This window comes from Salvelinus alpinus, chromosome 25 (genome assembly GCF_045679555.1).
Source record: "Salvelinus alpinus chromosome 25, SLU_Salpinus.1, whole genome shotgun sequence".
In the NCBI taxonomy this organism is placed as follows: Eukaryota; Metazoa; Chordata; class Actinopteri; order Salmoniformes; family Salmonidae; genus Salvelinus; species Salvelinus alpinus.
This window is the reverse complement of record NC_092110.1, coordinates 40,285,288-40,312,220: the sequence shown is the minus strand read 5'-3', so window position 1 is coordinate 40,312,220 and position 26,933 is coordinate 40,285,288. Positions and strand designations below refer to the sequence as shown.

The 26,933-nt window shown below is 42.9% G+C and overlaps 1 protein-coding gene across 1 annotated transcript in view; it reads left to right on the top strand.

The window, feature by feature from the left end:
* The first annotated feature begins 809 nt into the window (after positions 1 to 809).
* The window catches only part of sh3yl1 (SH3 and SYLF domain containing 1), a 43,554-nt gene continuing 17,430 nt past the window's right edge, over positions 810 to 26,933 (top strand). The window contains exons 1-4 of the mRNA XM_071366783.1: positions 810 to 936; positions 20,687 to 20,797; positions 22,390 to 22,503; positions 22,590 to 22,654. Coding sequence (XP_071222884.1) covers position 936; positions 20,687 to 20,797; positions 22,390 to 22,503; positions 22,590 to 22,654 — 291 coding nt within the window. The 5' untranslated portion in view covers positions 810 to 935. The remainder of the gene's footprint in view (positions 937 to 20,686; positions 20,798 to 22,389; positions 22,504 to 22,589; positions 22,655 to 26,933) is intronic.

The window sequence follows — 26,933 nt, the reverse complement described above, 5'->3', positions numbered from 1 at the left end:
CCTGCCTTTGCAGACATTTATTCCCATTGTTAGAGAAGACAGTCCAATATCGTGTCAATATAAAAGACAATCTTTGGTTTAAAATCTGAAATTGTCAAACTAGGTGGGGCTTCTAACTTTGCAATTTGCCCAGAAAGTGACACCCCCCTAATGGTTTCATTAAGGTTGATTCAGGGAGATTCTTTTTTATTTTTATTTTACTTTACTAGGCAAGTCAGTTAAGAACCAATTCTTATTTTCAATGACAGCCTAGGAACAGTGGGCTAACTGCCTTGTTCAGGATGACCGATTTTTACCTTGTCAGCTCGGGGATTCGATCTAGCAACCTTTCGGTTACTACCAGTCCAACGATCTAACCACTAGGCTACCTGCCACCCCAGAGAGACTTGTATTATTTAGAATCCTGTTAACAAAGAGTGGCCTTTCCTGTAGTGGCAGATTTCAGAGAATAATTCCTCAGGAATGACAACGCATTGGTCAACAACACTTTGCTAATGGTGGGCCTACCTGTATATACTTCTGTCTGCCGGTACGCGCACTGCAGTTACAACAACACACGTGAGCGCGCAGCAGGTCCAGATGTTGATGGCATAGGCGTCACATTCCCTTATCCGGCTGTCCAGACGCTGCCTGTCTGTAAAGTTATTAAAACGGTCGAAAACAGTCTATAGATGACACGCATACCTAATATTTCTTACCTTTTTCCATATAATGGGAATTCATAGTTCCATACGTTTCTGTTTGATTGTTCATGTGACCATTTGATATGTATGAGTTTAATTAAATTGAGACGGGGTCTTTCTGGCAGCACACGAGACAGCCAGGGTAACAGGTGTGTAGGACGCTATTTTATTACTTACCTGCCGCAGGTGACTATGGTAGAAGTCAAACAAACTAACTAACGAACTGAAGCGAAACAAGTCACAGTCGATAAAAGTAAGTATCCCAGTTTTTATATAACAATTTATCGCTCATAAAATGTGTTTTGTGGGGTTGGTATGCTGTCACAACTGTGTTTCCGGACTTCTACTGCCTCCCTCTCGTCGTTGTCTGTGGGAGAGAGAGAATGAGGCGACAGCACGCTCAGTTTGGCCAAACAACGATGAAAGTTTTAAAACTGTAGTTTGGCTATGATGGCTTTTCTCGCTTTTGTTGAGAATAATATGAAAAATGAAAATAATCTCTGTTTTATAAAACAGCAGTGTGAATGAACGAACAGGAGAGAAACAGAAAAGTCACGTGATTAGCAAACACGTTGAGGTATTTTATTCAATGAAGTAGGTTTTATATCAGACATTCAACAGACGTTATTAAATCTCTTGTCATAACGTGAGTATTGATTGTCATAAACGTCAAAACAAGTCGTACTTTGTCAAAACATTTCTTGCCTACCTAAAAATAATCAAATGTGACCGACCACCTCAATTTAGTCTTATGTAGCAACATTTGAGTGGTGTGTTTTTTGTTGTTGCGTTGTAAAGAATAAACTATCAAAATAAATAAAGTCGCACACTCCATGTGTAATCTCCCAGCAATTAATTGGTATTTACCAACGTTTCGGCATCACTGTGCCTTCTTCAGGGTAATGTGATGAATACTTGAACCATGTATTTTTTTATTAATTTGACTTTTATTTAACTAGGCAAGTCAGTTAAGAACAAATTCTTATTTTCAATGACGGCCTAGGAACAGTTATGTAGACAAACAGTGCAATTAGTGTAACCAATGACAATAGTGAGGGGTGTGTCATAATGATTTAAGTTAATTAGAATTAATGAAACTTTAAAAAATTGTATATGGCATATTAAATATATATTATGCTATTGTTATCATATAGAAACATTATGGAATATTGTATGTCATATTAGCATCAACATACATTATTTCGTATATCTTTTTTGTTACATGTATATCTTTTAGTTCAACCTTATATATATATATATGAGCATCATCAACAGGGGTAACATATTAGGTGTATGCTAATAATCTGTACAAATTATTTTTAAATATATAAGACTTGTTCATAAGAGTAAAGACTCACTGCTATAATAAATAAATACAATTGTATATCATACACTACATTGTCAAAGTAATTCTGCTTTAAAAGTGGATAAACCTGTAACTCCACTTTTGAGAAAATGGCCTTGAATGTTTTGGTACACCAACTGGAGAGCTCTTTGTCTATTCGGTGTCTCTACACCCGTTCGGTGTCTCTACACCCGTTCGGTGTCTCTACACCCGTTCGGTGTCTCTACACCCGTTCGGTGTCTCTACACCCGTTCGGTGTCTCTACACCCGTTGGGTGTCTCTACACCCGTTCGGTGTCTCTACCTCTACACCCGTTCGGTGTCTCTACACCCGTTCGGTGTCTCTACACCCGTTCGGTGTCTCTACACCCGTTCGGTGTCTCTACACCCGTTCGGTGTCTCTACCTCTACACCCGTTCGGTGTCTCTACACCCGTTCGGTGTCTCTACACCCGTTCGGTGTCTCTACACCCGTCTCTTAGCCCGTCTCTAAGGATTCACATCTGAGGCCATGTTCTAAACAATCAAAGCTTTCAAAACTAAAAGTAGTAGCCTACAATAAGGAAAATCTCCAGGTAAAAATACACTTTATCTAGTCCTTGGCCTATATCCCAATCTGACTTTGTTGCAGGTCATGTTCTTCACATTACCCTCTCTGGTAAACACACACTATATGTAATAAAATCAATGTTTATTCATCACAGCATACAGAGGGTGTAAACGGTACAGTGAAATGTTTACTTGCGTAGTAGCAATATTAAAAACAAAAATGTCCAGGTGTAAATATGTTATAGTTATTAGATGATTCTTACCCAGACACACTTGTTTAAATTGATGCGTCATGTGAAGGAAATGCTGTAACCACTCCCCAGCCACATCTAGCTAAGTGGACAGTATTCTCGAGACGTACACATGTTCATAAAATACAATAGATGGCTGTAATCACCCCCAGGCACATCATCTGGCTAACTTGATGGGTCATGTAATAATCTGGCCAAGTCTTCTGTTTTAGACATGTAGTTACCTAAACAATGAACCGGAATAATCCAAAATCTTACTACTACCAATACAAGCATAGTAATAGCTGTAGTATGGATCTGCAGGTAGCTAAGCAACAATGTTCAATGTTAGCGAGCTATGCAAATATGTCTCTATTTGAATAATATTACTACACAGATCATACATGTAATGTTAGCTAGCGAGCCAGCAAGCTAACATTCTTTAGCTAGCTAACAGTATGCTTTCACTTGCAATGAAAACTACTTTCAGATAAAATTAGAAACGTATAATACATGAAGATGTAGCTAGACTCTTACCCGTATACATAGAAGAATGCTTCACGACTGACTTGAACCATTTAACTCTGTTTTGATTGTAGCTACATGTTGTTTGGCCAGCGTTGTGTCAAGTCACTCCGGTTCACACTGACCGTGGCGTGTGCAGACAGTAGCCCATCACTTTTTCCAACTGATCTGTCGATAGCGCGTTTTAAATTCAGGGCTTCAATGTTGAGAAAAGTAGCAAAACTTTTGTAGTTCTCGATGGCTAACGTTAAATCTTTCAAAAACGGCCTGGTAGAAAGGACTTTCAACACATACTGAACAGCTCGTTATAGACCGAAGCATGCTACATGGGAGACCAATCCAAACTCATCTCCCGGCATGTCCAGCCCATCCATTTTCTCAGCCAATCATGGCTAGTGGGAAGGTTCCTGACTTTTTCCGTGGTTAAACCAACTATGCTCGTAATTTAACAATTTTATTTGTATTTACAGATGGAATACAAGTTTGTTATTAAGTTCACATGTTCCAGAAGTTACTTCTGCCAACAAAAAAAAAACATTTTGAAAAAACATCTGTTTACGCCTCTCCTGTGAAGTAGTGGCGTGCGACATACGTCTAGTCTCCTGAAACGATTCACAAGTCATATAAAAAGGCATTTAAATCTCTTGTTTTTAACTGTTGCGTTGATTGTCATCAGACCTGCTCAGGGTGAGATCAATCTGAGTCAGGCCTGTAGTCATAAAGCATCTGAGTAGGAGTGCTGATCTAGGATCAGGTCTCTCCTGTCCATGTGTTCTTCATCTAAAGAAAATACTACTCTATGCGCTTTCAAACACAGTTCTAATCATTTAGACTTATTTTTATCGTTCGGTTGGTTTCACATTGCCAAATGTCAAACTAACTAAAAGGCCTAAACAAAATCACGTTTGTGCTAGTCAATTGTTTATTGGACAAAATGCTAATGTTACATCCATTTTAGCAATCGAGTTCACGGACGTCGTGATTTGACCTTGTTTTTTCTGAGTTCCCAATTGTCTTGAAGGCACTATGACCATCAGATGCAGGTACCATTAGTCCAGTAAATTAAAAAAGCTAATTAGTTCAATTTATGCAAAGCTGTGCCTCTCACAAGTGCAACAGCAACTGATCTATTTTGTTATCAAAGCTAGATTCTTGAAGTCTAATATGGTCTGAGAAGAACAATATTGGCAGGCCAGGCATATAGCCAATATGCTGTTATAATGTATTAGGCCTACTGTACAAAAATCAATCCTACAGAATTGTTTCATTAGGTTTATGTAAAAAAAATGTTTTTATATATTAATGTAATTTTTTTTTTATATATATAATTTATTTATACAGCTAAGAAATTATTTATATATATATATATATTTCTGAGCAGTAGATCTTGGCTTTTTGACTGCGAAAGTGATCTTGAATGGCGCTGGAGGGGATGGCTGACGTTTTACAGGCTCCTAACCAATTGTGCTATTTTGGTTAGAGCGTTGGCCCAGTAACCAAAAGGTTGCTGGATCGAATCCCTGAGCTGACAAGGTAAAAATCCATTCCGCCCCTAAACAAGGCAAGTAACCCACTGTTCCCCGGTAGGCCGTCATTGTAAATAAGATATCTTTTTTTTACTGACTTGCCCAGTTAAATAAAAATGTTTCACAGAGTCGTGGCTGAACATCACGGGTAATAGTATACTGGGTTTTCCGTGCATCGACAGAACAGCTACGTCCGGTAAGACGAGGGGTGGGGGGTGTGTTTCTATTTGTCAATAACAGCTGGTGCACGATGTCGAAAATGTAAGGTCGTCTTGAGGTATTGCTCGCCTGAGGTAGAGTACCTCATGATAAGCTGTAGACCACACTATTTACCATGAGTTTTCATCTATGTTTTTCTTAGCCGTCTATTTACCACCACAAACCGACGCTGGCACAAAAACCGCACTCAACGAGCTGTATAAGACCATAAGCAAACAAGAAAATGCTCATCCAGAAGTGGTGCTCCTAGTGGCCGGGGTCTTTAATGCAGGCAAACTTAAATCCGTTTTACCTCAGTTCTACCAGCATCTCACATGTGCAACCAGAGGGGAGAAAAAACTGTAGACCACCTTTATTCCACACAGAGACTTGTACAAAGCTCTCCCTGCTACACTACAGGACTGTTATACTAGCACAGACTGGAATATGTTCCAGGATTCATACAATGGCATTGAGGAGTATACCACCTCAGTCATCATCATTGGCTTCATTAATATGTGCATCAATGACGTAGTCCCCACAGTGACCGTACGTACATATCCCAACCAGAAGCCATGGATTAAAGGCAACATCCGCACCGAGCTAAAGGCGGGAGCTGGCGCTTTCAAGGAGCGGGGCACTAATCCAGGCGTTTATAAGAAATCCCGCTTTGCCCTCAGACGAACCATCAAACAGGCAAAGTATCAATACAGGCCTAAGGTTGAATCCTGCTACACTGGCTCTGACACTGCTCGGGTGTGGCAGGGCTTGCAAACTATTAGACTACAAAGGGAAACTCAGCCGAGAGCTGCCCAGTGACGCGAGCCTACCAGACGTGCTGAATGCCTTTTTTACACACTGACACATGCATTAGAGCACCATGGCCCTGTAGCACTCGCGTCAATAGTCATGAAGTGCTTTGAAAGGCTGGTCATGGTTCACAACACCATCATCCCGGGAAATTGTAGACCCACTCCAATTCGCATACAACCCCAACCGATCCACAGATGATGCAATCTCTATTGCACTCCACACAGCCCTTTCACACCTGGACAAAATAAACATTTATGTGAGAATGCTGTTCATTGACTACAGCTCAGCGTTCAACACCATAGTGCCGTCAAAGCTCATCACTAAACTAGGGACCCTGGGACTAAACACCTCCCTCTGCAACTGGATCCTGGACTTCCTGATGGGCCGCCCCCAGATGGTAACATGGGACCCAAACCGGCTGTGCCATCGTGCATACATTTATTTTGCCCTCCCCACACCAAACGCGATCACGACACGCAGGTTAAAATATCAAAACAAACTCTGAACCAATTAAAATAATTTAGGGACAGGTCGAAAAGCATTAAACATTTATGGCACTTTAGCTAGTTAGCTTGCACTTGCTAGCTAATTTGTCCTATTTAGCTAGCTTGCTGTTGCTAGCTAATTTGTCCTGGGATATAAACATTGAGTTGTTATTTTACCTGAAATGCACAAGGTCCTCTACTACGCCAATTAATCCACACATAAAACAGCCAACCGACTCGTTTCTAGTCATCTGTTCCTTCCAGGCTTTTTCTTCTCTTGACTTTATATTGCGATTGGCAACTTTCATAAATTAGGTGCTTTACCGCCACTGACCTCATTCGTCTGTCAGTCACCCACGTGGGTATAACCAATGAGGGGATGGCACGTGGGTACCTGCTTCTATAAACAAATGAGATGGGAGAGGCAGGACTTGCAGCGTGAACTGCGTCAGAAATATAACTAATTTCTATTTTGGCCCTTGGCAACGCAGATGCTAGTTGGCGCGCATGATCAGTGTGGGTCCAATAATTGATTAACATAGATTTCTAAATTTATTTTGTAAAGCGCACGCGAAGCGAGCAGTGTAGTCAGCCAGTAAGGTTCGGCAACAACACATCTGCCACACTGATTCTCAACACTGTGGCCCCTCAGGCGTGCGTGCTTAACTCCTCTACTTGGCTGGTAACTGTTTGTAATGATTTGTCTGCTGGGCGATGTTCTCAGATAATCGCATGGTATGCTTTCGCTGTAAAGCCTTTTTGAAATCTGACACCGTGGTTAGATTAACAAGAAGTTAATCTTTAAACCGATGTATAACACTTGTATTTTTTTATGAGTATTTCTGTTTTTGAATTTGGCGCTCTGCAATTTCATTGGATGTTGGCCAGGTGTCGTCCCACACCCCCTAGAGAGGTTAACAGCCTCTACCCCCAAGTCATAAGACTGCTGAACAATTAATCACATGGCCACCCGGGCTATTTGCATTGACCCCACCCCCTTTGATTTTACATTACTCACTATTTATTATCTTAGTCACTTTACTCCTACCTACATGTACAAATTACCTCAACTAACCTGTACCCCACACATTGACCGGTACCCACTGTTTATAGCCTCACTATTGTTAGTTTTTGTTTAAATAAAACCACTTTTTCCATTTTAGTTTATTTAGTAAATATTTTCTTAACTGCATTGTTGGATAAGGGCTTGTAAGTAAGCATTTCACAGTAAAGTCTACACCTGTTTGTATTCGGTGCATGTGACAAATACAATTTTGATTTGACTCAAAGGTTGGTGACCACTGAATTACGTAATGGATCCTTGATCTGTACTATACAGAAATTAATAATTATTGATATGAATGTCTTCTCTTCGTGGTGATATCCTGAATAGATACCAAGTTAGAAATATTGCAATATCGTTCTTTAGCATATTTGGGTATTCTACACGCTGGCTATAGTAATTTAGCTCTGTCCCCGAACAAGACTACATTTGGTTAGTCTAGACCAAGTCTGAAACAATCATAGATGTCTGTTTGAACATTAGAGTTCAGTACAGTAGATGGTACCGTTTTCTAATCTGGTGTGCGGTACTGTACACTACTTTTCTTTACTGTCCAAACTTGTGAAATATATGGTATTCCGGTGTGGGTTTGTGCTCAGTGGTTGATGTGATGTCTAAATGTGTTGAAATTGAGCGCCGGTGCATCCTGTTTCCATTGATCTTCCCTGATATTTCTACAACTTGATTGGATAAGATTTGAAATGGCACACACCTGTCTGATGTCCCACAGTTGACCGTGTATGTCAGAGTAAAAACCAAGCCATGAGGTGGAAGGAATTGACCGTAGAGCTCCGAGACAGGATTGTGTCGAGGCACAGATCTGGGGAAGGGTACCAAAACATTTCTGCACCATTTGAAGGTCCCCAAGAACACGGTGGCCTCCATCATTCTTAAATGGAACAATTTTGGAACCACCAAGACTCATCCTAGAGCTGGCCGCCTGACCAATCTGGGGAGAAGGGCCTTGGTCAGGGAGGTGACTAAGAACCTGATGGTCACTCTGAAAGAGCTCCAGAGTTCATCTGTGGAGATGGGAGAACCTTCCAGAAAGACAACCATCTCTGCAGAAGTCCGCCAATCAGGCCTTTATGGTAGAGTGGCCAGACAGAAGCCACTCCTCAGTAAAAGGCACATGACAGCCCGCTTGGAGTTTGCCAAAAGGCACCTAAAGACTCGCAGACCAAGATTGTCTGGTCTAATGAAACAAAGATCAAACTCTTTGGCCTGAATGCCAAGCGTCGCGTCTGGAGGAAACCTGGGAACATCGCTACGGTGAAGCATGGTGGTGGCTGCATCATGCTGTGGAGATGTTTTTCAGTGGCATGGACTGGGACACTAGTCAGGATCGAGGCAAAGATGAACGGAACAAAGTACAGAGAGATCCTTGATGAGAGCCTGGACTTGAACCCGATCTAACATCTCTGGAGAGACCTGAAAATAACTATGCTGCAACTCTCACCATCCAACCTGACAGAGCTTGAGAGGATCTGCAGAGAAGGGGAAAATATCCCCAAATAAAGGTGTGCCAAGCTTGTAGCATCATACCCAAGAACACTCCAGGCTGTAATCGCTGCCAAAAGTGCTTCAACAAAGTACTGAGTAAAGGGTCTGAATACTTACAGAAATATCACATTTACATATCTTAATAAATTATCTACAATTTCAGAAGAAAAAAAAATATGTATTTTGCGTCATCATCATGGTGTGTCATTTGAGTGAAAAAAATGTATACAAACAATGATTCCATTTTAGAATAAGTTGTTACGTGAGAAAGTCTGAAGACTTTTTCTGAATGGCTTTGTCTAAGACCAATTTTCCATCTGTTTGATCAGAAATCAAAGCTTTTGCTCTGTTCTTATTTACAATAAAAGTGACTCCAAAATGACACCATACATTATTTACTATTCATTTCTATTGGGCACAAAATAATCTGAAACACAAAACAAACAGTAAATGCATCTAACAAGTTTAGTGTCCTAATCTTGATGTAGTCCTAGCAAGCAATGACTATGGGACCAAATACTAAACTTTCATTTTTTTACCACTTTTAATACACAAGTGAATTTGTTCCGATACTTTTGGTCTCCTAAAATGGGGGGACTATGTATATAAAGTGCTGTAATTTCTTAACAGTTCACCTGATATGGATAAGAAATACCCTCAAATGAAGGCTGACAGTCTGCACTTTAACTGTTTTATTTCAGTCATTGTATGATTTCAGCAACAACACATCTGTCACTGTCCCAATACTTTTGGAGCTCACTGTATGATAGGCCCTGTTTCTTCTTATAACGTCCTAAACAGTTAGTAGGGTATGTGTTAGTCAACTTGTATATCTAATTATAGATGCCGCTTCTCTTCTGTGATAAACTAACGTAAACGAAACACCTGAAACTAGATCATCTACATACTGGTCTTGACAAGAAGAGAAAATAACTTTTGTGAGGCTCCCCTCTGCACTGTTCATAACAGAGTAAATGTGGAGGAGGAGTTAAGAATGTATGTCGCCTTGGTAACGTCCAAAAGCACACGTCACAGGAACTCTTTACATTTCCCCTGAAAAACCGGAACATCTGGTTGTTGGACTTGGCAGAGTCTGTCATTACTTGTTGCCCTACTAGAAGACTAAAATAAACCAGAAAATATGTTGTACATTGACAGATTGAAGCATTCAATCAAGTTGCCAATGACATCAGTAAAGTTTTCATCTGCTTCTGGATCGCAGCAAAGATGTTTAGGGATCAGGGAGAAAAAATGCAATAACTCAAGACAAAGAAACAGGAAGGATTTTATTTCAAAATGTTCTAATCGGTTTGTCTGGTTTTAAGCGGCATATAAAGCTGTGAAAAATGACCCATGTTTCTGATAAGATTTTGGCTTTTATGTCAATCTTATGTTGAAGTACAATCAGCTGATATAGATTACCATAATATATTGTGTCTGGTTGCTAAAATTCTACACTGTTTGCTCAATTTCAGTTTATGAGAAAACGAGCACTGTGTGTGTGTGTTGACGACAACCATCTTTAGGAGGTAGATCAGCTTTTAATATTGCCGATTTGATGGAAGCTACAATGTAAATATATTTTTCCCTATCCTCCACTAATTGGAGTAAACTATTGGACAACTCTTAAGCTTCTACTTCCTGCTTATACACTGTATACATTTTATGGACACAATCTATTTTACAATTTATCTTTTATTTTTTCATCCTTTAGCTCCCCTCCTCCCATCTATTTCTGAAGACCATCCAGTTTCTATTCTGCCATATTTTGAACTGTGCTGTTCCACAAATGTTCTGAACTTTCGCAAGCCACTTGTAGGATTTCACCCCCTTGGCATTTTTTTCCTATTTTGTTGTCTTTACAACCTGGAATTCAAATATAATTTTTTTTTTTTTTGGGGGGGGTTGTATCATTTGATTTACACAACATTCCTACCACTTTGAAGATGCAAAATCATTTTTTTTCTTGTGAAACAAACAAGAAATAAAACCAAAAAAACAGAACTTGAGCATGCATAACTATTCACCCCCCCAAAGTCAATACTTTGTAAAGGCACCTTTTGCAGCAATTACAGCTGCAAGTCTCTTGGGGTATGTCTCTAAGCTTGGCACATCTAGCCACTGGAATTTTTGCCCATTCTTCAAGGCAAAACTGTTCCCGCTGCTTCAAGTTGGATGGGTTCCGCAGGTGTACAGCAATCTTTAAGTCATACCACAGATTCTCAATTGGATTGAGGTCTGGGCTTTGACTAGGCCATTCCAAGACATTTAAATGTTTCCCCTTAAACCACTCGAGTGTTGCTTCAGCGGTATCCTTAGGGTCATTGTCCTGCTGGAAGGTAAACCTCTGTCCCGGTCTTAAGTCTCTGGAAGACTGAAACAGGTTTCCCTCGAATTTCCCTGTATTTAGCGCCATCCATCATTCTGACCAGTATCCCAATCACTGCCGATGGAAAAGCATCGGGGATGATGTTCTCGGGGTGATGAGAGGTGTTGGGTTTGCATCAGACATAGCGTTTCCCTTGATGACCAAAAAGCTACATTTTAGTCTCATCTGACCAGAGTACCTTACATATGTTTGGGGAGTTTCCCACATGCCTTTTGGTGAACACCAAACGTGTTTGCTTATTTTTTTCTTCTTCTGGCCACTCTTCAGTAGAGCCCAGCTCTGTGGAGTATATGGCTTAGTGGTCCTATGGATAGATACTCCAATCTCCACTGTGGAGCTTTGCAGCTCTTTGGTCTCTTTGTTGCCTCTTTTTAATGCCCCCCTTTGCCTGGTCTGTGTGTGTTGGTGGGCGGCCCTCTCTTGGCAGGTTTGTTGTGGTGCCATATTCTTTCCGTTTTTTTAATAATGGATTTAATGGTCCGTGGGAAGTTAAAAGTTGTTTTTATTGTTATTGTTGTACTTCTCCACAACTTTGTCCCTGACCTGTTTGGAGAGCTCCTTGGTCTTCATAGTACCGCTTGCTTGGTGGCGCTTGCGTAGTGGTGTTGCAGACTGTGGGACCTTTCAGAACTGTGTGTGTGTGTACTGAGAACTAATTATGTGACTTCTGAAGGTAATTGGTTGCACCAGATCTTATTTAGGGGGTGAATACATATGCACGCACCACTTTCCATTTTTTATTTTTTATTTTTTTAAACAAGTTTTTTTTTTTCACTTCACCAATATGTCCATTACATGACATCCAAATAAAAATCAATTTAAATTACAGGTTGTAATGCAACAAAATACAAAAACGCCTAGGGGGGGAATACTTTTGCAAGGCAATGTATATACACATTTTACGGACCCAGTATATATTTTTTTATTAGTTGTCTTGATGTTTTTAGTCCCACCTTTTCAGCCCCACACAACCCCCTCCCATAACTCTGAACACCATCCAGTTTTAATTTCTATTTGCCATATTTTTCAACTGTGATGTTTCACAGAAGTTCTGAACCTTTCTATTCTCATTTTCTACGGCTTGTAAATACAATTTTCTTTGCCAAAAGTACCAATCAAAAGTTTGGACACCTTCTCATTCAAGGGTTTTTCTTTATTTTTTGACTATTTTCTTCATTGTAGAATAATAGTGAAGGCATCAAAACTATGAAATGACACATATGGAAACATGTAGTAGCCAGAATATATATATATATATATTTGAGATTCTTCAAAGTAGCCACCCTTTGCCTTGACAGCTTTGCACACTCTTGGCCGTCTCTCAACCAGCTTCATGAGGTAGTTACCTGGAATGCATTTCAATTAACAGGTGTGCCTGAAGAGTTAATTTGTGGAGTTTAATTTCCGTCGTAATGCGTTTGAGTGACTCAGTCGTGTTGTAGGGGTGGTATCACCTTATTTGGTAAAAGACCAAGTCCATATTATGGCAAAAAACGCTCAAATAAGCAAAGAGAAATGACAGTCAATGCAGAATATTTCAAGAACTTTGAACGTTTCTTCAAGTGCAGTTGCAAATACCATCAAGGGCTATGATGAAACTGTCTCTCATGAGAACCACCACAGGAAAGGAAGACCCAGAGTTACCTCTGCTGCAGAGAATAAGTTCATTAGAGTTACCAGCCTCCATAAATCGGTAATCAACTGCACATCAGATTGCAGCCTAAATAAATGCTTCAGTTCTTGTAACATACATCTATCTCAACATCAGCTGTTCAGGGGAGACTGCATGAATCGGGCCTTCCGGGTTGAATTTCTGCAAAGAAACCACTACTAAAGGACACTAATAATAAAGACTTGCTTCGGCCAAGAAACACAAGCAATGGATATTAGACCGGTGGAAATATGTCCTTTTTGGTCTGAACCTTGAGTCCAAATTTGAGATTTTTGGTTCCAACCGCCGTGTTGCCAAGAACCTTGCCCTCATCCAGGCCAAGGTGGCGAGACACGGTAGTGATGACACCATAGGCCTTGTTGATCTCTGCACCAGACAGTGTGCTCTTGCCAGCATACTTGGGGTCCAACATGTACGCTGCGGCGTGTATGGGCTTCAGGCAGAAGTCTTCACGCTTTTTGATGTATTTCAGAACTGCAGTTTCCTCTGCTTGGAGCAACAGTGAAGTGGGCAGGGCAGTACGGATTTCTTCTCCTACATCTGCAAGCAGAGTGAACATCAGACAGGATGGCATTGTCTCCCTCAATCTGTGCAATGGCTACTGCAATAGGTTTTAGGAGTTTCAGGCTGCTTACCACTCTCTCCCAAAATACATCATCCAGGATCCTCTTGATGTCGGACTGTGATATGGCCATTTCTTGGAGAGACTCCTTCCCCTCCAGGAGACTGTCAAACCTGATGACAACACCACCCCAATGGGTGTTGCTGGGCTGCTTCAATGTGGTGCTCTTATTCTTCTCACTTTGCTTGATGAGGTAGATTGCTGCTATAACTTGATGACCCTTCACATACCTAACAATTTCCTTGGCTCTCTTGTAGAGTGTATCATTTATTTTCAGTGCCATGATGTCCTTGATGCGCAGATTAAATGCATGAGCAGCACAGCCAATGGGTGTGATGTGAGGGTAGGACTCCTCCACTTTAGACCAAGCAGCCGTCGTGTTTGCAGCCTTGTCTGTCAGCAGTGCAAATACCTTCTGTGGTCCAAGGTCATTGATGACTGCCTTCAGCTCATCTGCAATGTAGAGACCGGTATGTCTGTTGTCCCTTGTGTCTGTGGTCTTGTAGAATACTGGTTGAGGGGTGGAGATGTAGTTAATTATTCCTTGCCCACGAACATTCGACCACCCATCAGAGATGATTGCAATACAGTCTGCTTTCTCTATGATTTGCTTGACCTTCACTTGGACTCTGAACTCTGCATCCTGCAAATGAGTAGATAAATCATGTCTGGTTGGAGGGGTGTATGCTGGGCGACGAACATTCAGAAATCTCTTCCAATACACATTGCCTGTGAGCATCAGAGGTGAACCAGTTAAATAAACAGCTTGAGCAAGACATTCATCAGCATTTCTCTGACTACATTCCTCCATTGAGTCAAAAACAACTTGGACTTCGCATAGTTCGCAACGAGCCAGGCGGCCCAAACTGCTGCATATACCCTGACTCTGCTTGCACAGAATGCAAGAGAAGTGACACAATTTCCCTAGTTAATATTGCCTGCTAACATGAATTGATTTTAACTAAATATGCATGTTTAAAAATATATACTTGTGTATTGATTTTTAAGAAAGGCATTGATGTTTATGGTTAGGTACATTGGTGCAACGGCAGTGCTTTTTTTCGCGAATGCACTTAAATCGTTACCCGTTTGGCGAAGTAGGCTGTGATTCGATGATAAATTAACAGGCACCATATTGATTATACGCAATGCAGTACAAGCTAGATAAACTATCAACCATGTGTAGTTAACGAGTGATTTATGTTAAGATTCATTGTTTTTTATAAAATACGTTTTTAATGCCAGCTAGCAACTTACCTTGGCTGCGTGCAGCACTCGCGTAACAAGGTGGTCAGCCTGCCACATCGTCTCCTCGTGGAGTGCTATATAATCGGCGTCCAAAAATGACGATTACCGATTTTTGTTATGAAAACTTCGGCCCTAATTAATCAACCATTCCCGATTTATTGATTTTTATTTTTTTAATCGGTCAACCTCTAAGCTGTTAGTGTCTTAACGACCGTTCCACAGGTGCATGTTCATTCATTTATGGTTCATTGAACAAGCATGGGAAACAGCTTTTAAGCCCTTTACAATGAAGATCTGTGAAGTTATTTGGATTTTTACGAATTATCTTTGAAAGACAGGGTCCTGAAAAAAGGGACCTTTCTTTTTTTGCTGACTGTCATATGAAATATATTCACCCCAACCAGTATTGTAATCAAAACGTATCATAAAGTATGTATTCCTTGGCTCAGACAGTGTAGTAGTGTGGGCTCAATAGCATCTCATTAGTGTGCAAGGTCTTGAGAATCAGCTCTACATGTGATGGAAGAGTGCACTGCACATGTGATCTAAGAATGCACTGTGCATGCAAAGGGTTGCAATTCCATTGAATTGGGGATAGTTTAACCAAAATATGCCACAAAACCTAGGCCTTATGTGTATCCCACAAAAAAGCTAATTGGAAAAAAATGTATTTAAGCAAAATTCCCCAATAATCCAGGGCGTTACTTTCCATGGAAAAATACCGGGAAGTTTCCGACCCTTTGCAACCCTACTGCAGAAGTTAATATTGTGTGTGTGGTAGGTTATAGACAGTCAGTGTCCGTATTTCACTTTTCCATTTAACCCATCTGAACTGTACAATGACCTTGATGTGCCATTTTTTTTAAATCCCATCTTGTGACTATCGAATTTGTATAGCGGCTCACAATCACACTAAATATATTTCTCAAACAATAGGCCTCTATTCTGACTCTCCCTTCTATTTATTTTCTGTTATTGAAATAAAATCCTACATTGTCCTTTTTTTGCCTCCAGGATTGAAAGCATTTGGCGTGTATTTGACGAGCGTACAGTTGGGCCCTCAAGCTTCGGCTTATGCACTAACACCAGATCAAATAACTCCATTTAATATAATGGAAGGAAAAACCTCATGAATTCCACAATAATTATACATGAATGGATTTTCACAGCATTTTTTTTCTCTTTGTTCAACCCGCCCGTCACCCACCTGCCCTTCATCCTCACAATATTTCATGACCCAAACCCAGCCGACCGTGGATATAACGGCGTGATGCGTGTGTGATGGAGGGTTAACGCTTCACCTTATGGCTCAGTTGGTTGCAACACCAGGGTTGTCGGTTCAATTCCCAGTATGGGGGGGGGGGAACTATTTAAATGTATGCACTATAACTGTAAGTCGCTTCTGGATAAGAGCGTCTGCTAAATGACTAAAATGTACCCTGAAAGACTACCCTCCAGCTTTTGCCGTAGGTCTTCGGGAGCACAGGTTTGGCCACCCCTGGAGTCCCTAACATAATCGGTCACATGTCTTTTTATAGCCATTCAGTGACCCAGATAGGAATGTATTATGTTTTTGTTTTTTTGATGTACCAGACAACAAGTTCAGTGTCACAAACTAAAACCCATGATCCACAGAGTTCATTTTGAATGTTTTGTGCGTGTTTGGTCACGCATGCGTGTGCTCATGTGCGTTTGTGCGTGTGCGCAGCCCAGGGCCTTCTGTAACACCACACAGCACTGCGGCCAGAGAGAAAGAGGGCGTAGTCAGCTGATGTTGGGGCCATGGGATAACTGAGTGGGGTCCTTCTTCAGCACTGAGCGGTGTCCACAGCACTGAGAGGTGTCCACAGCTCTGCCTGACTTGTAATGTATTCATATTGTTCTGACATGAGCCACAGGTGACACATTAAACAGTGTTTAACAGCAGACAGTATCGGTGGCAGGAAGCATAAACACACCCTCCGGTGTGAGATGTTTGATCCAGAAGACTGTCTATACTTGGACAAGGGATGAACATCAGTGAACACACCTGTGTGTGTGTCCTGTGGGATGCTGGTCCATTAGGCTGAGATGCTGCATGACACATTTTAGTACATCACAATGTACTAATTTATACCCACATGAACATTCCTTACCCGGCCTACGGATACTCCTGACCCTCCAAGATTCCCTCGTGTCTCGGTGTGTGTGTGTGTAAATACGCTCGAGGGCATGTGAATGAGCTGTTCTTGAAAGACATCACAAGATGGATGATTCTTCGTTCACTCTGCACTCACCAGCTGGTATTCATGTTATTGTTGTTCCCCCCCCCCCCCCCCATTCCTCTGCTAATAGAACAATGCTTATAAGTCACCTTGTAGTTCATGTGACAACAGACCCCAGGACAGGTAGGCTAGAGTACCGAGTACTATTCCCAAAGGACAGGGGGGCTGTCCTGCTATCAACTGACTCTGGTAGGGGGGGGGGGTGTCCTGCTTTCAACTGACTCTGGTAGGGGGGAGGGCTGTCCTGCTATCAACTGACTCTGGTAGGGGGGGGGGGGGGGGGGGGCTGTCCTGCTATCAACTGACTCTGGTAGGGGGGGGGGGGGCTGTCCTGCTATCAACTGACTCTGGTAGGGGGGGGAACTGTCCTGCTATCAACTGACTCTGGTAGGGGGGGAAGCTGTCCTGCTATCAACTGACTCTGGTGGGGGGGAAGCTGTCCTGCTTTCAACTGACTCTGGTAGTGGGGGCGGGGCTGTCCTGCTTTCAACTGACTCTGGTAGTGGGGGCGGGGCTGTCCTGCTTTCAACTGACTCTGGTAGTGGGGGCGGGGCTGTCCTGCTTTCAACTGACTCTGGTAGGGGGGGGGGGGGGGGCTGTCCTGCTATCAACTGACTCTGGTACAGGGGTACAATTGGCCCAGCATCGTCCGGGCCGTCATTGTAAATAAGAATTCAACAAATTCCTGTTAACTGACTTGCCTAGTTAAATAAAGATTACACACACCACTGACCAAAAAGTTATTTTGTTGGAATTTACGCATGTCCCCATTAGCAGTAAAACATAGTCATACCTTTTTCTTTCACTTACTTGCTGTGCTGTTTTGTTCAGTTAATTAGTTTCATTCTCAACCAGGATTTCTACGGAACGCCGTTTGGGTCTATGCGTGTCAAATAAGCTTGTTGACCAATCAGGACCTGAATATGACTGCACGTCACATAATTTAACGCGTTCATTCATTTTTTTACGTAGTTATTACACATTGATTACACGTATTTCATGTCACAACGATTAATCGATACGTATGCTATGATGCTGGTAAAGTTGTCTCGCACCTGCAGTGCTGGTCATAAAACTTACAAAAGTACTCAAGGCTGTGACCAAGCGATTTGGTGGCATTCTCTCTGAGGCTCTTTACTGTGTCGCTCGCCACCATGCTCGATGCTAGGTACAAGGACCGCTACTTAGACAAACAGGGTTTACGTGAAATGTTACATACACAGCTGTACAAGATGGAAATGGACAGTAACCGTCCACACCGAGGAAGAGATGCCACAGACAGAGCTGAAACTTCACTGCTTGACATGTATGATCAAATCCTGGTTGAGAATGAAACGACTGAACAAAGGAAACAGCACAGCAAATAAGTGAAATAAATAGGTTTTGATTATGTTTTACTAGTAATGGGGACATGTGTAAATGCCAACAGTAACTTTTTTGGTGTTTGTGTGTGAGCTTTTTATTTAACTAGGCAAGTCAGTTGAGAACATTCTTAATTACAATGACGGCCTACCCCGGCCAAACCCGGACGGCATTGGCCCAATTGTGCGCCGCCCTATGCGACTCCCAATCACGGCCGGATGTGATACAGCCTGGATTGTAACCAGGGACTGTAGTGATACCTCTTGCACTGAGATGCAGTGCGTTAGACCAGTGTGTGTGTGTGTGTGTGTGTGAACTATTTAACTGTACTAGTATGCTTAAGTCTGCTTTATATGGTGATTGTTTTTTGGCAAGGAAAATATCAGTATCGGACAAAAATGTCTCAACGGTGCATCCCTAGTATAATCTTTGCCAAGGTGCATAGAAGCTGTTCTGGCCCATGTTGTATTTACCAGTTACCTGTTAATCCTGTCCAGGAAGTCCACAGGCATAGAAGCTGTTCTGGCCCATGTTGTATTTACCAGTTAGCTGTATATCCTGTCCAGGAAGTCCACAGGCGTAGAAGCTGTTCTGGCCCATGTTGTATTTACCAGTGACCTGTATATCCTGTCCAGGAAGTCCACAGGCACAGAAGCTGTTCTGGCCCATGTTGTATTTACCAGTGACCTGTATATCCTGTCCAGGAAGTCCACAGGCATAGAAGCTGTTCTGGCCCATGTTGTATTTACCAGTTAGCTGTATATCCTGTCCAGGAAGTCCACAGGTGTAGAGCTGATGAAACTGTGGGTTTGCGCATAACCATTCAAAAATAATCTCAGGGAATTTCATCTGCGGGTCTGACGCCCCCCTCGCTCTGGAAGTGTAATCTCGCCAGACGTCAGAAGTGTCCACTTTATTTGAGGGGTTAGGGTGTGTCAAGTGTTGCTCTTTAAGAGGTTGTCATTAAGCAGGAATGTGTCTGTCTACACGGCAGGTATGACCAGTATTAGCAAACCGGAGAGACTGCATTAAAGCGAACACTGTCATACACACATTCGCTCTCTCACACACACACACACCCCTCTATTGAATTGGGTGATTGAGCAGCATGTTAATGTGGTGATTCAGAGCAATATGAAATCAACTGATCTTGTCTGCACCAGGCCAGGGAGTGGCTCCCAGATTACACCTAATATAACACTGGACAGGTTAGATCAGTCCTCTCCCAACTTGTTTCCTGGAGAGCCTCCTGTTTTTTTTCTCTCTAATTACAGTTGTAACTAACCTTATTCAGCTTATCAACCAGCTAATTATTTGAATCCAGTGCACTAGATCAGGCTTGGAGTGAAAAACCTACAGGAGGGTAACTCTCTCCAGGAACAGGGTTGGAGTGAACCAACAGGAGGGGAAACTCTCCAGGAGCATCCCCATATAGGTCACTGGTGCAGAACCAAAAAGTTGTCCTCTTTCTCTCTCCCCTCTGTCCTCATCCACTCCCCTTCATGGATCTGAGATGACTCTGCACAGTTCAATATAGCTTCTACCATACTGCTTTCACCTGTTCAATCATAGCAGACCTGTGAAGTAGGCTGGAGCGCAGAAGGGGCCAGTTAAAAACAACAATAATAATAATGGAATGCAGCCCTCCCTAGGTCTAAGGAACAAGCTGGAACAGTCACGGAGTTCGAGAACCGTTCCGTTGTCTAAACCGTCTCCTGAGTTGTTACAAGCATAACGTGTCCTGATATAGCCTCCTGTCATGTGTGTATCTCTATTGTGTTAGTTATTACGGTGATGTCATCAGATTGGTATGTAGCTACAGCGTCGTGAAAGAATAGGCGTCACGTCGGCCCTGTTTTGGTTGATTTTCCTCCATGCTGTAATTCCATGGTAATACTGGAGAAATCTGGTTTGGTTCAGCTGCTCTGACTCCACCTCTGAAACTGGTGCCGACACTGGCAACCGTTACCAACAGCAGCTAAGGTGATCTGGCTGTTTTTAGAGTATTTTGTTAGGATCCCCATTTAGCTGTTGCTCATGCAGCTCTTCAGCTACTCATCCAGAGGTAGTAGCACAGAGTTTCTAACCCCAGAGGTGCAACATCGCCAGACTTCCACGAACGCTTGCGAAGCAGACCAGGATTTGGGTTTTGAGAAATCAGTGAATAACCCAATCCTGTCCAACATGAAGTCTGATTGTGTGTGTTGACAGTGAATAACCCAATCCCGTCCAACATGAAGTCCGAGGCGAAGAAAGCTGCCAAGATCCTCAGAGAGTTTACTGATATCTCCAACGGCACTGGTGCTGACAAACTCATCCCAGGTATGTGAATGTGTGCGGGGTGGGTGTGTGTTCCTGTTGTCCATCTCTGAGTGTGCTTGTTTTCATCCTGCCCTTACTCTCATCTCTGACTCATACCTATTCATTTCTATCATTCTCAGCATGGCTTTATGGTGACGTCATCAGGGTTTTGTCAGGTCGACTCAACAGCCTTGGTTTCTCAAATTACTGCCTCGCCTGGTTCACCAACTACTTCTGAGTTGTCTGGACCTCTGGCAGTCTCTTTTGGGGGTGCCACAGGGTTCAATTCTCGGGCCGATTCTACCTTGTATACACCAATGACGTCGCTCTTGCTGCTGGTGATTCTCTGATCCACCTCTACGCAGACGACACCATTCTGTATACATCTGGCCCTTATTTGGACACTGATTAAAAAAAATCCAAACGAGCTTCAACGCTAGTTGAATGCTAGTACAATTAAGTGCTTGCTCTTCAACTGATTGCTGCCTGCACCCTCCTGCCCGACTAGCATCACTACTCTGGATGGTTCTGACCTAGAATATGTGGACAACTACAAATACCTAGGTGTCTGGTTACACTGTAAACTTTCCTTTCAGACTGATATTAAGCATTTCCAATTCAAAATTAAATCTAGAATTGGCTTCCTGTTTCGCAACAAAGCCTCCTTCACTCATGCTGCCAAACATACCCTCGTAAAACTGAATATCCTACCGATCCTTGACTTCGGCGATGTCATTTACAAAATAGCCTCCAATACCCTACTCAATAAATTGGATGCAGTCTATCACAGTGCCATCCGTTTTGTCATCAAAGCCCCATATACTACCCACCACTGCGACCTGTATGCTCTTGTTGGCTGGCCCTCACTACATATTTGTTGCCAAACCCACTGGCTCCAGGTCATCTATGAGTCTTTGCTAGGTAAAGCCCCGCCTTATGTCAGCTCACTGGTCACCATAGCAACACCCACCCGCAGCACGTGCTCCAGCAGGTATATCTCACTGGTCACCCCCAAAGCCAACTATTCTTTGGGCCGCCTTACCTTCCAGTTCTCTGCTCCCAACAAATTGCAAAAATCCCTGAAGCTGTTGTTTTATCTCCCCCTCTAACTTTAACTTTAAGCATCAGCTGTCAGAGCAGCTTACCGATCACTTACCGATCACTGTACTTGTACACAGCCCCTCTGTAAATAGCCCACCCAACTACCTCATCCCCATTTTATTACTTACCCACTTGCTCTCTTGCACCCCAGTATCTCTACTTGCAAATCTATCACTCCAGTGTTGTAAATATTTATTCTCTATGGCCTATTTATTGCCATACCTCCCTACTCTTCTACATTTGCACACACTGTACATAGATTTTTTCTATTGTGTAATTGACTGTATCTGTTTTTGTCGCACTGCTTTGCTTTAACTTGGCCAGGTCGCAGTTGTAAATGAGAACTTGTTCTCATCTGGCCTACCTGGTTAAATAAAGGTGAAAAAAAAAATGTCTTTATGGTGACGTCATCAGGGTTTTGTCAGGTGACAGTCCTCCTTTCCGGATATGGCAGGAAATTGTGTCATAGCATGCTAGCAGGACCTGCTAATCATTGTGTGTTTTCCCTCCAGCCAATATATTAGCCAAGTGTCAGGGCCTGGCCATCATCACAGTGATCAAGGCAGGCTTCATGATCACAGCTCGAGGCGGCAGCGGTATAGTCATCGCTAGACTGGCTGACGGACGTAAGTTCACTACCACACACACACACTGTATGGTCATCGCCAGGACATATATATATATATATTCACTACGTCCCCCCTCTCACTAGGTTGGTCTGCTCCCTCTGCCATTGGTATAGCTGGTCTGGGCGGTGGCTTTGAGATTGGAGTTGAGGTAGGTTGACCACCAGAGACACACGAGGGATCCAGCCTAACATTTTCCCTTGGTCTCCTCATGGGCTAAAAAAACATGTGTACAGTGTCACACAATAGAAAACACGAGTAATTCACTAAGCTCTATTAAGAGGTGTGACGACTGAGATGGTAAATAAGTTCATCCAGACATTTTGTTTTGACAATTTAACCTTTTTTTTTTTTTTTATTATTCTCTCATTTTCGTGGTATTCAATTGGTAGTTACGGTCCTGTCACATCGCTGCAACTCTCGTACGGACTCGGGAGAGGCAAAGGTCAAGAGCTGTGCGTCTTCCCGAAACACAACCCAGCCAAGCCGCACTGCTTCTTGACACAACGCCCGCTTAACCCGGAAGCCAGCCACACCAACGTGTCGGAGTGCGTGATGGGACGAGAACATTCCTGCCGGCGAAACCCTCCCCTAACCCGGACGACGCTGGGCCATTTGTGCGCTGCCCCATGGGTGTCCTGGTCGCGGCCGGCTGCGACAGAGCCTGGACTCGAACCAGGTTCTCTAGTGGCACAGTTAGCACTGCGATGCAGTGCCTTAGACCACTGCGCCACTCAGGTGGCCCGAACATGTGCGTTTTTTGGGGGGGTTAATTTACTGTCAAGCCTCCAGAATTTTCTGTTTTTCTGGGGGTTTCAACAGAGATTATAGGCTTAATTACCTATGCATATATTTTGTCCAGGTGTGTGAGCCTTGCTCATTCCAGTAGACACTTTTTTTATTACAGAAATCATGAGGATAATGCACTTTTTACTGACCAAATTCATGGTCTTATTTGCACCAGGTGGAATGTACAGATAGCACCAGTGCGACCAATACATTTATTTTCTTTGCCCACACAGCCAAGTCAAAGCAAAATACAACGGTCTGGTTTTCCAGCAATCACAGTTGGAGGATTCCCAATATCCTCCTTATTCTGTGACCATAAATACTGTTTTATTGGGGAAGTTTGTCAAAATGAGTCAATTATTTACATTTGTGTTATCGAGTACATGTGTCAATATAGTTTCATTGATTGTTGACGTGAACTTCACAACTAAAACAGGATATATTATCTTAATGTTACACAAGCAGGAAGTCAGCTGTAGTTCACTTCTTCCCACAGTGAGCGCTGACTCAGGATCTCAGAGTTTGTTCTCAAGACATCGGAGTGAAATAAAGGATGTTCGGATTTATTCAATTTTGAGAAAGTTACCAACATTTTACACCCCAGGCGCCCTGTTCCATCCAGACCCTTATCGCGGCTGACTCCAGACGCCCTGTTCCATCCAGACCCTTATCGCGGCTGACTCCAGACGCCGTGTTCCATCCAGACCCTTATCGCGGCTGACTCCAGACGCCGTGTTCCATCCAGACCCTTATCGCGGCTGACTCCAGACGCCGTGTTCCATCCCTTACAGGGATTTAAGATTTTGTTTCTGCCGGGGGAATGAACTTGTCAGTAGAAATACAGTACATTCGGAAAGTTTTAAGACCCCTTGACTTTTTCAACATTTTGTTACAGTATGTTACAGCCTTATTCTAAAATTGATTTAAATATTTTTTTTCCCTCATCAATTTACACACATTACCCCCATAATGACATAGCAAAAACAGGTTTTTAGTCATTTTTGCAAATTTATATAAAAAATATTTAAAAAATACATTCACACTTACATAAGTATTCAGACCCTTTACTCAGTACTTTGTTGAAGCACCTTTGGCAGCGATTACATTTACATTTACATTTAAGTCATTTAGCAGACGCTCTTATCCAGAGCGACTTACAAATTGGTGCATTCACCTTATGATATCCAGTGGAACAACCACTTTACAATAGTGCATCTAACTCTTTTAAGGGGGGGGGGTTAGAAGGATTACTTTATCCTATCCTAGGTATTCCTTAAAGAGGTGGGGTTTCAGGTGTCTCCGGAAGGTGGTGATTGACTCCGCTGACCTGGCGTCGTGAGGGAGTTTGTTCCACCATTGGGGTGCCAGAGCAGCGAACAGTTTTGACTGGGCTGAGCGGGAACTGTACTTCCTCAGAGGTAGGGAGGCGAGCAGGCCAGAGGTGGATGAACGCAGTGCCCTTGTTTGGGTGTAGGGCCTGATCAGAGCCTGAAGGTACGGAGGTGCCGTTCCCCTCACAGCTCCGTAGGCAAGCACCATGGTCTTGTAGCGGATGCGAGCTTCAACTGGAAGCCAGTGGAGAGAGCGGAGGAGCGGGGTGACGTGAGAGAACTTGGGAAAGTTGAACACCAGACGGGCTGCGGCGTTCTGGATGAGTTGTAGGGGTTTAATGGCACAGGCAGGGAGCCCAGCCAACAGCGAGTTGCAGTAATCCAGACGGGAGATGACAAGTGCCTGGATTAGGACCTGCGCCGCTTCCTGCGTGAGGCAGGGTCGTACTCTGCGAATTACAGCATTGAGTCTACTTGGGTATGACGCTACAAGCTTGGCACACCTGCATTTGGGGAGTTTCTCTCATTCTTCTCTGCAGATCCTCTCAAGCGCTGTCAGGTTGGATGGGGAACGTTGCTGCACAGCTGTTTTCAGGTCCTTCCAAAGATGTTCGATTGGGTTCATGTCCGGGCTCTGGCTGGGCCACTCAAAGACATTCAGACTTGTCCCGTAGCCAATCCTGCATTGTCTTGGCGGTGTGCTTAAGGTCGTTGTCCTGTTGGAAGGTGAACCTTCGCCCCAGTCTGAGATCCTGAGCGCTCTGGAGCAGGTTTTCATCAAGGATCTCTCTGTACTTCATCTTTGCCTTGATCCTGACTGGTCTCCCAGTCCCTGCTGTTGAAAAACATCCCCCAGCATGATGCTGCCACCACCATGCTTCACGGTAGGGATGATGCCAGGTTTCCTCCAGACGTGACACTTTGCATTCAGGCCCAAGAGTTCAATATTTGTTTCATCAGACCAGAGAATCTTGTTTCTCATGGTCTGGGAGTCTTTAGGTGCCTCTTTGCAAACTCCAAGCGGGCTGTCGTGCCTTTTTACTGAGGAGTGGCTTCAGTCAGGCCACTACCATAAAGGCCTGATTGGTGGAGTGCTGCAGAGATGGATGTCCTTCTGGAAGGTTCTCCCATCTCCACAGAGGAACTCTGGAGCTCTGTCAGTGAGCTCAACCCAGAGTCTCACAGCAAAGGGTCTGACAAATTATTTAAATACGGGGTTTCAGTTTTTATATTTAATGCATTTACAACCTTTTCAAAAACCTGTTTTCGCTTTGTCATTATGTGGTATTGTGTGTTGATTGAGGAAAACAATAGATCAAATCAATTTTAGAATAAGTCTGTGACGTAACAAAATGTGGAAAAAGTTAAGAGGTCTGAATACTTTCCGAATGCACTGTATAGGAAATGGAGCAATACACTGAGTGGACAAAACATTAAGAACACCTGTCCTTTCCATGACAGACTGACCAGGTGAATCCAGGTGAAAGCTATGATCCCTTATTGATGTCACATGTTCAATCCACTTCAATAAGTTTTGATGAACGGGAGGAGACGGGTCAAATAAGTATTTTTAAGCCTGGAGACATTTAAGACATGGATTGTGTATGTGCCATTCATAGGGTGAATTGGCAAGACAAACGATTTAAGTGCCTTTGAACGGGACATGGTAGTAGGTGCCAGCCGCACCGGTTTGAGTGTGTCAAGAACTGCAACGCTGCTGGGTTTTTCACGCTCAAAAGTTTCCTGTGTGTATCAAGAATGGTCCACCACTCGAAGAAGATCAAGCCAACTTGAACAAACTGTGGGAAAAATTGGAGTCAACATAAGCCAGCATCCCTGTGGAACGCTTTTGACACCTTGTAGAGTCCAAACCCCGACGAATTGAGGCTGTTCTGAGGGCAAAAGGGGGTGCAACTCAATATTAGGAAGGTGTTGGTAATGTTTTGTACACTCGCTGTATATGTGTAGGAAGTAGAGTGATGTAGAGGCCTGCTTGCCTTTTCTGTCCATTAGGTGACTCACTGTGTTCATGTTTCTGTTTCGGTGTTTTGTATCTTGATAGTTGATAGCTGCCAGGTAGGTGCCGGCACAGTAGCCTCCCTGCGGTCACACACACACACACACCCACACAGGTGAATCAAAGCAGTATTGTTCTCTCTGTCCTCGGGTATTCATGTGAACATGTCTTTTAAAAGGACCAAATCTCTTTTTGATGTATATGTCATGTTATAGAAGGGTCAATTCACCATTTTGTGATTTCTCTTGTTGAGAAACTTCATCCGAATGGCAAATCACTTACTCGTTGTGTAG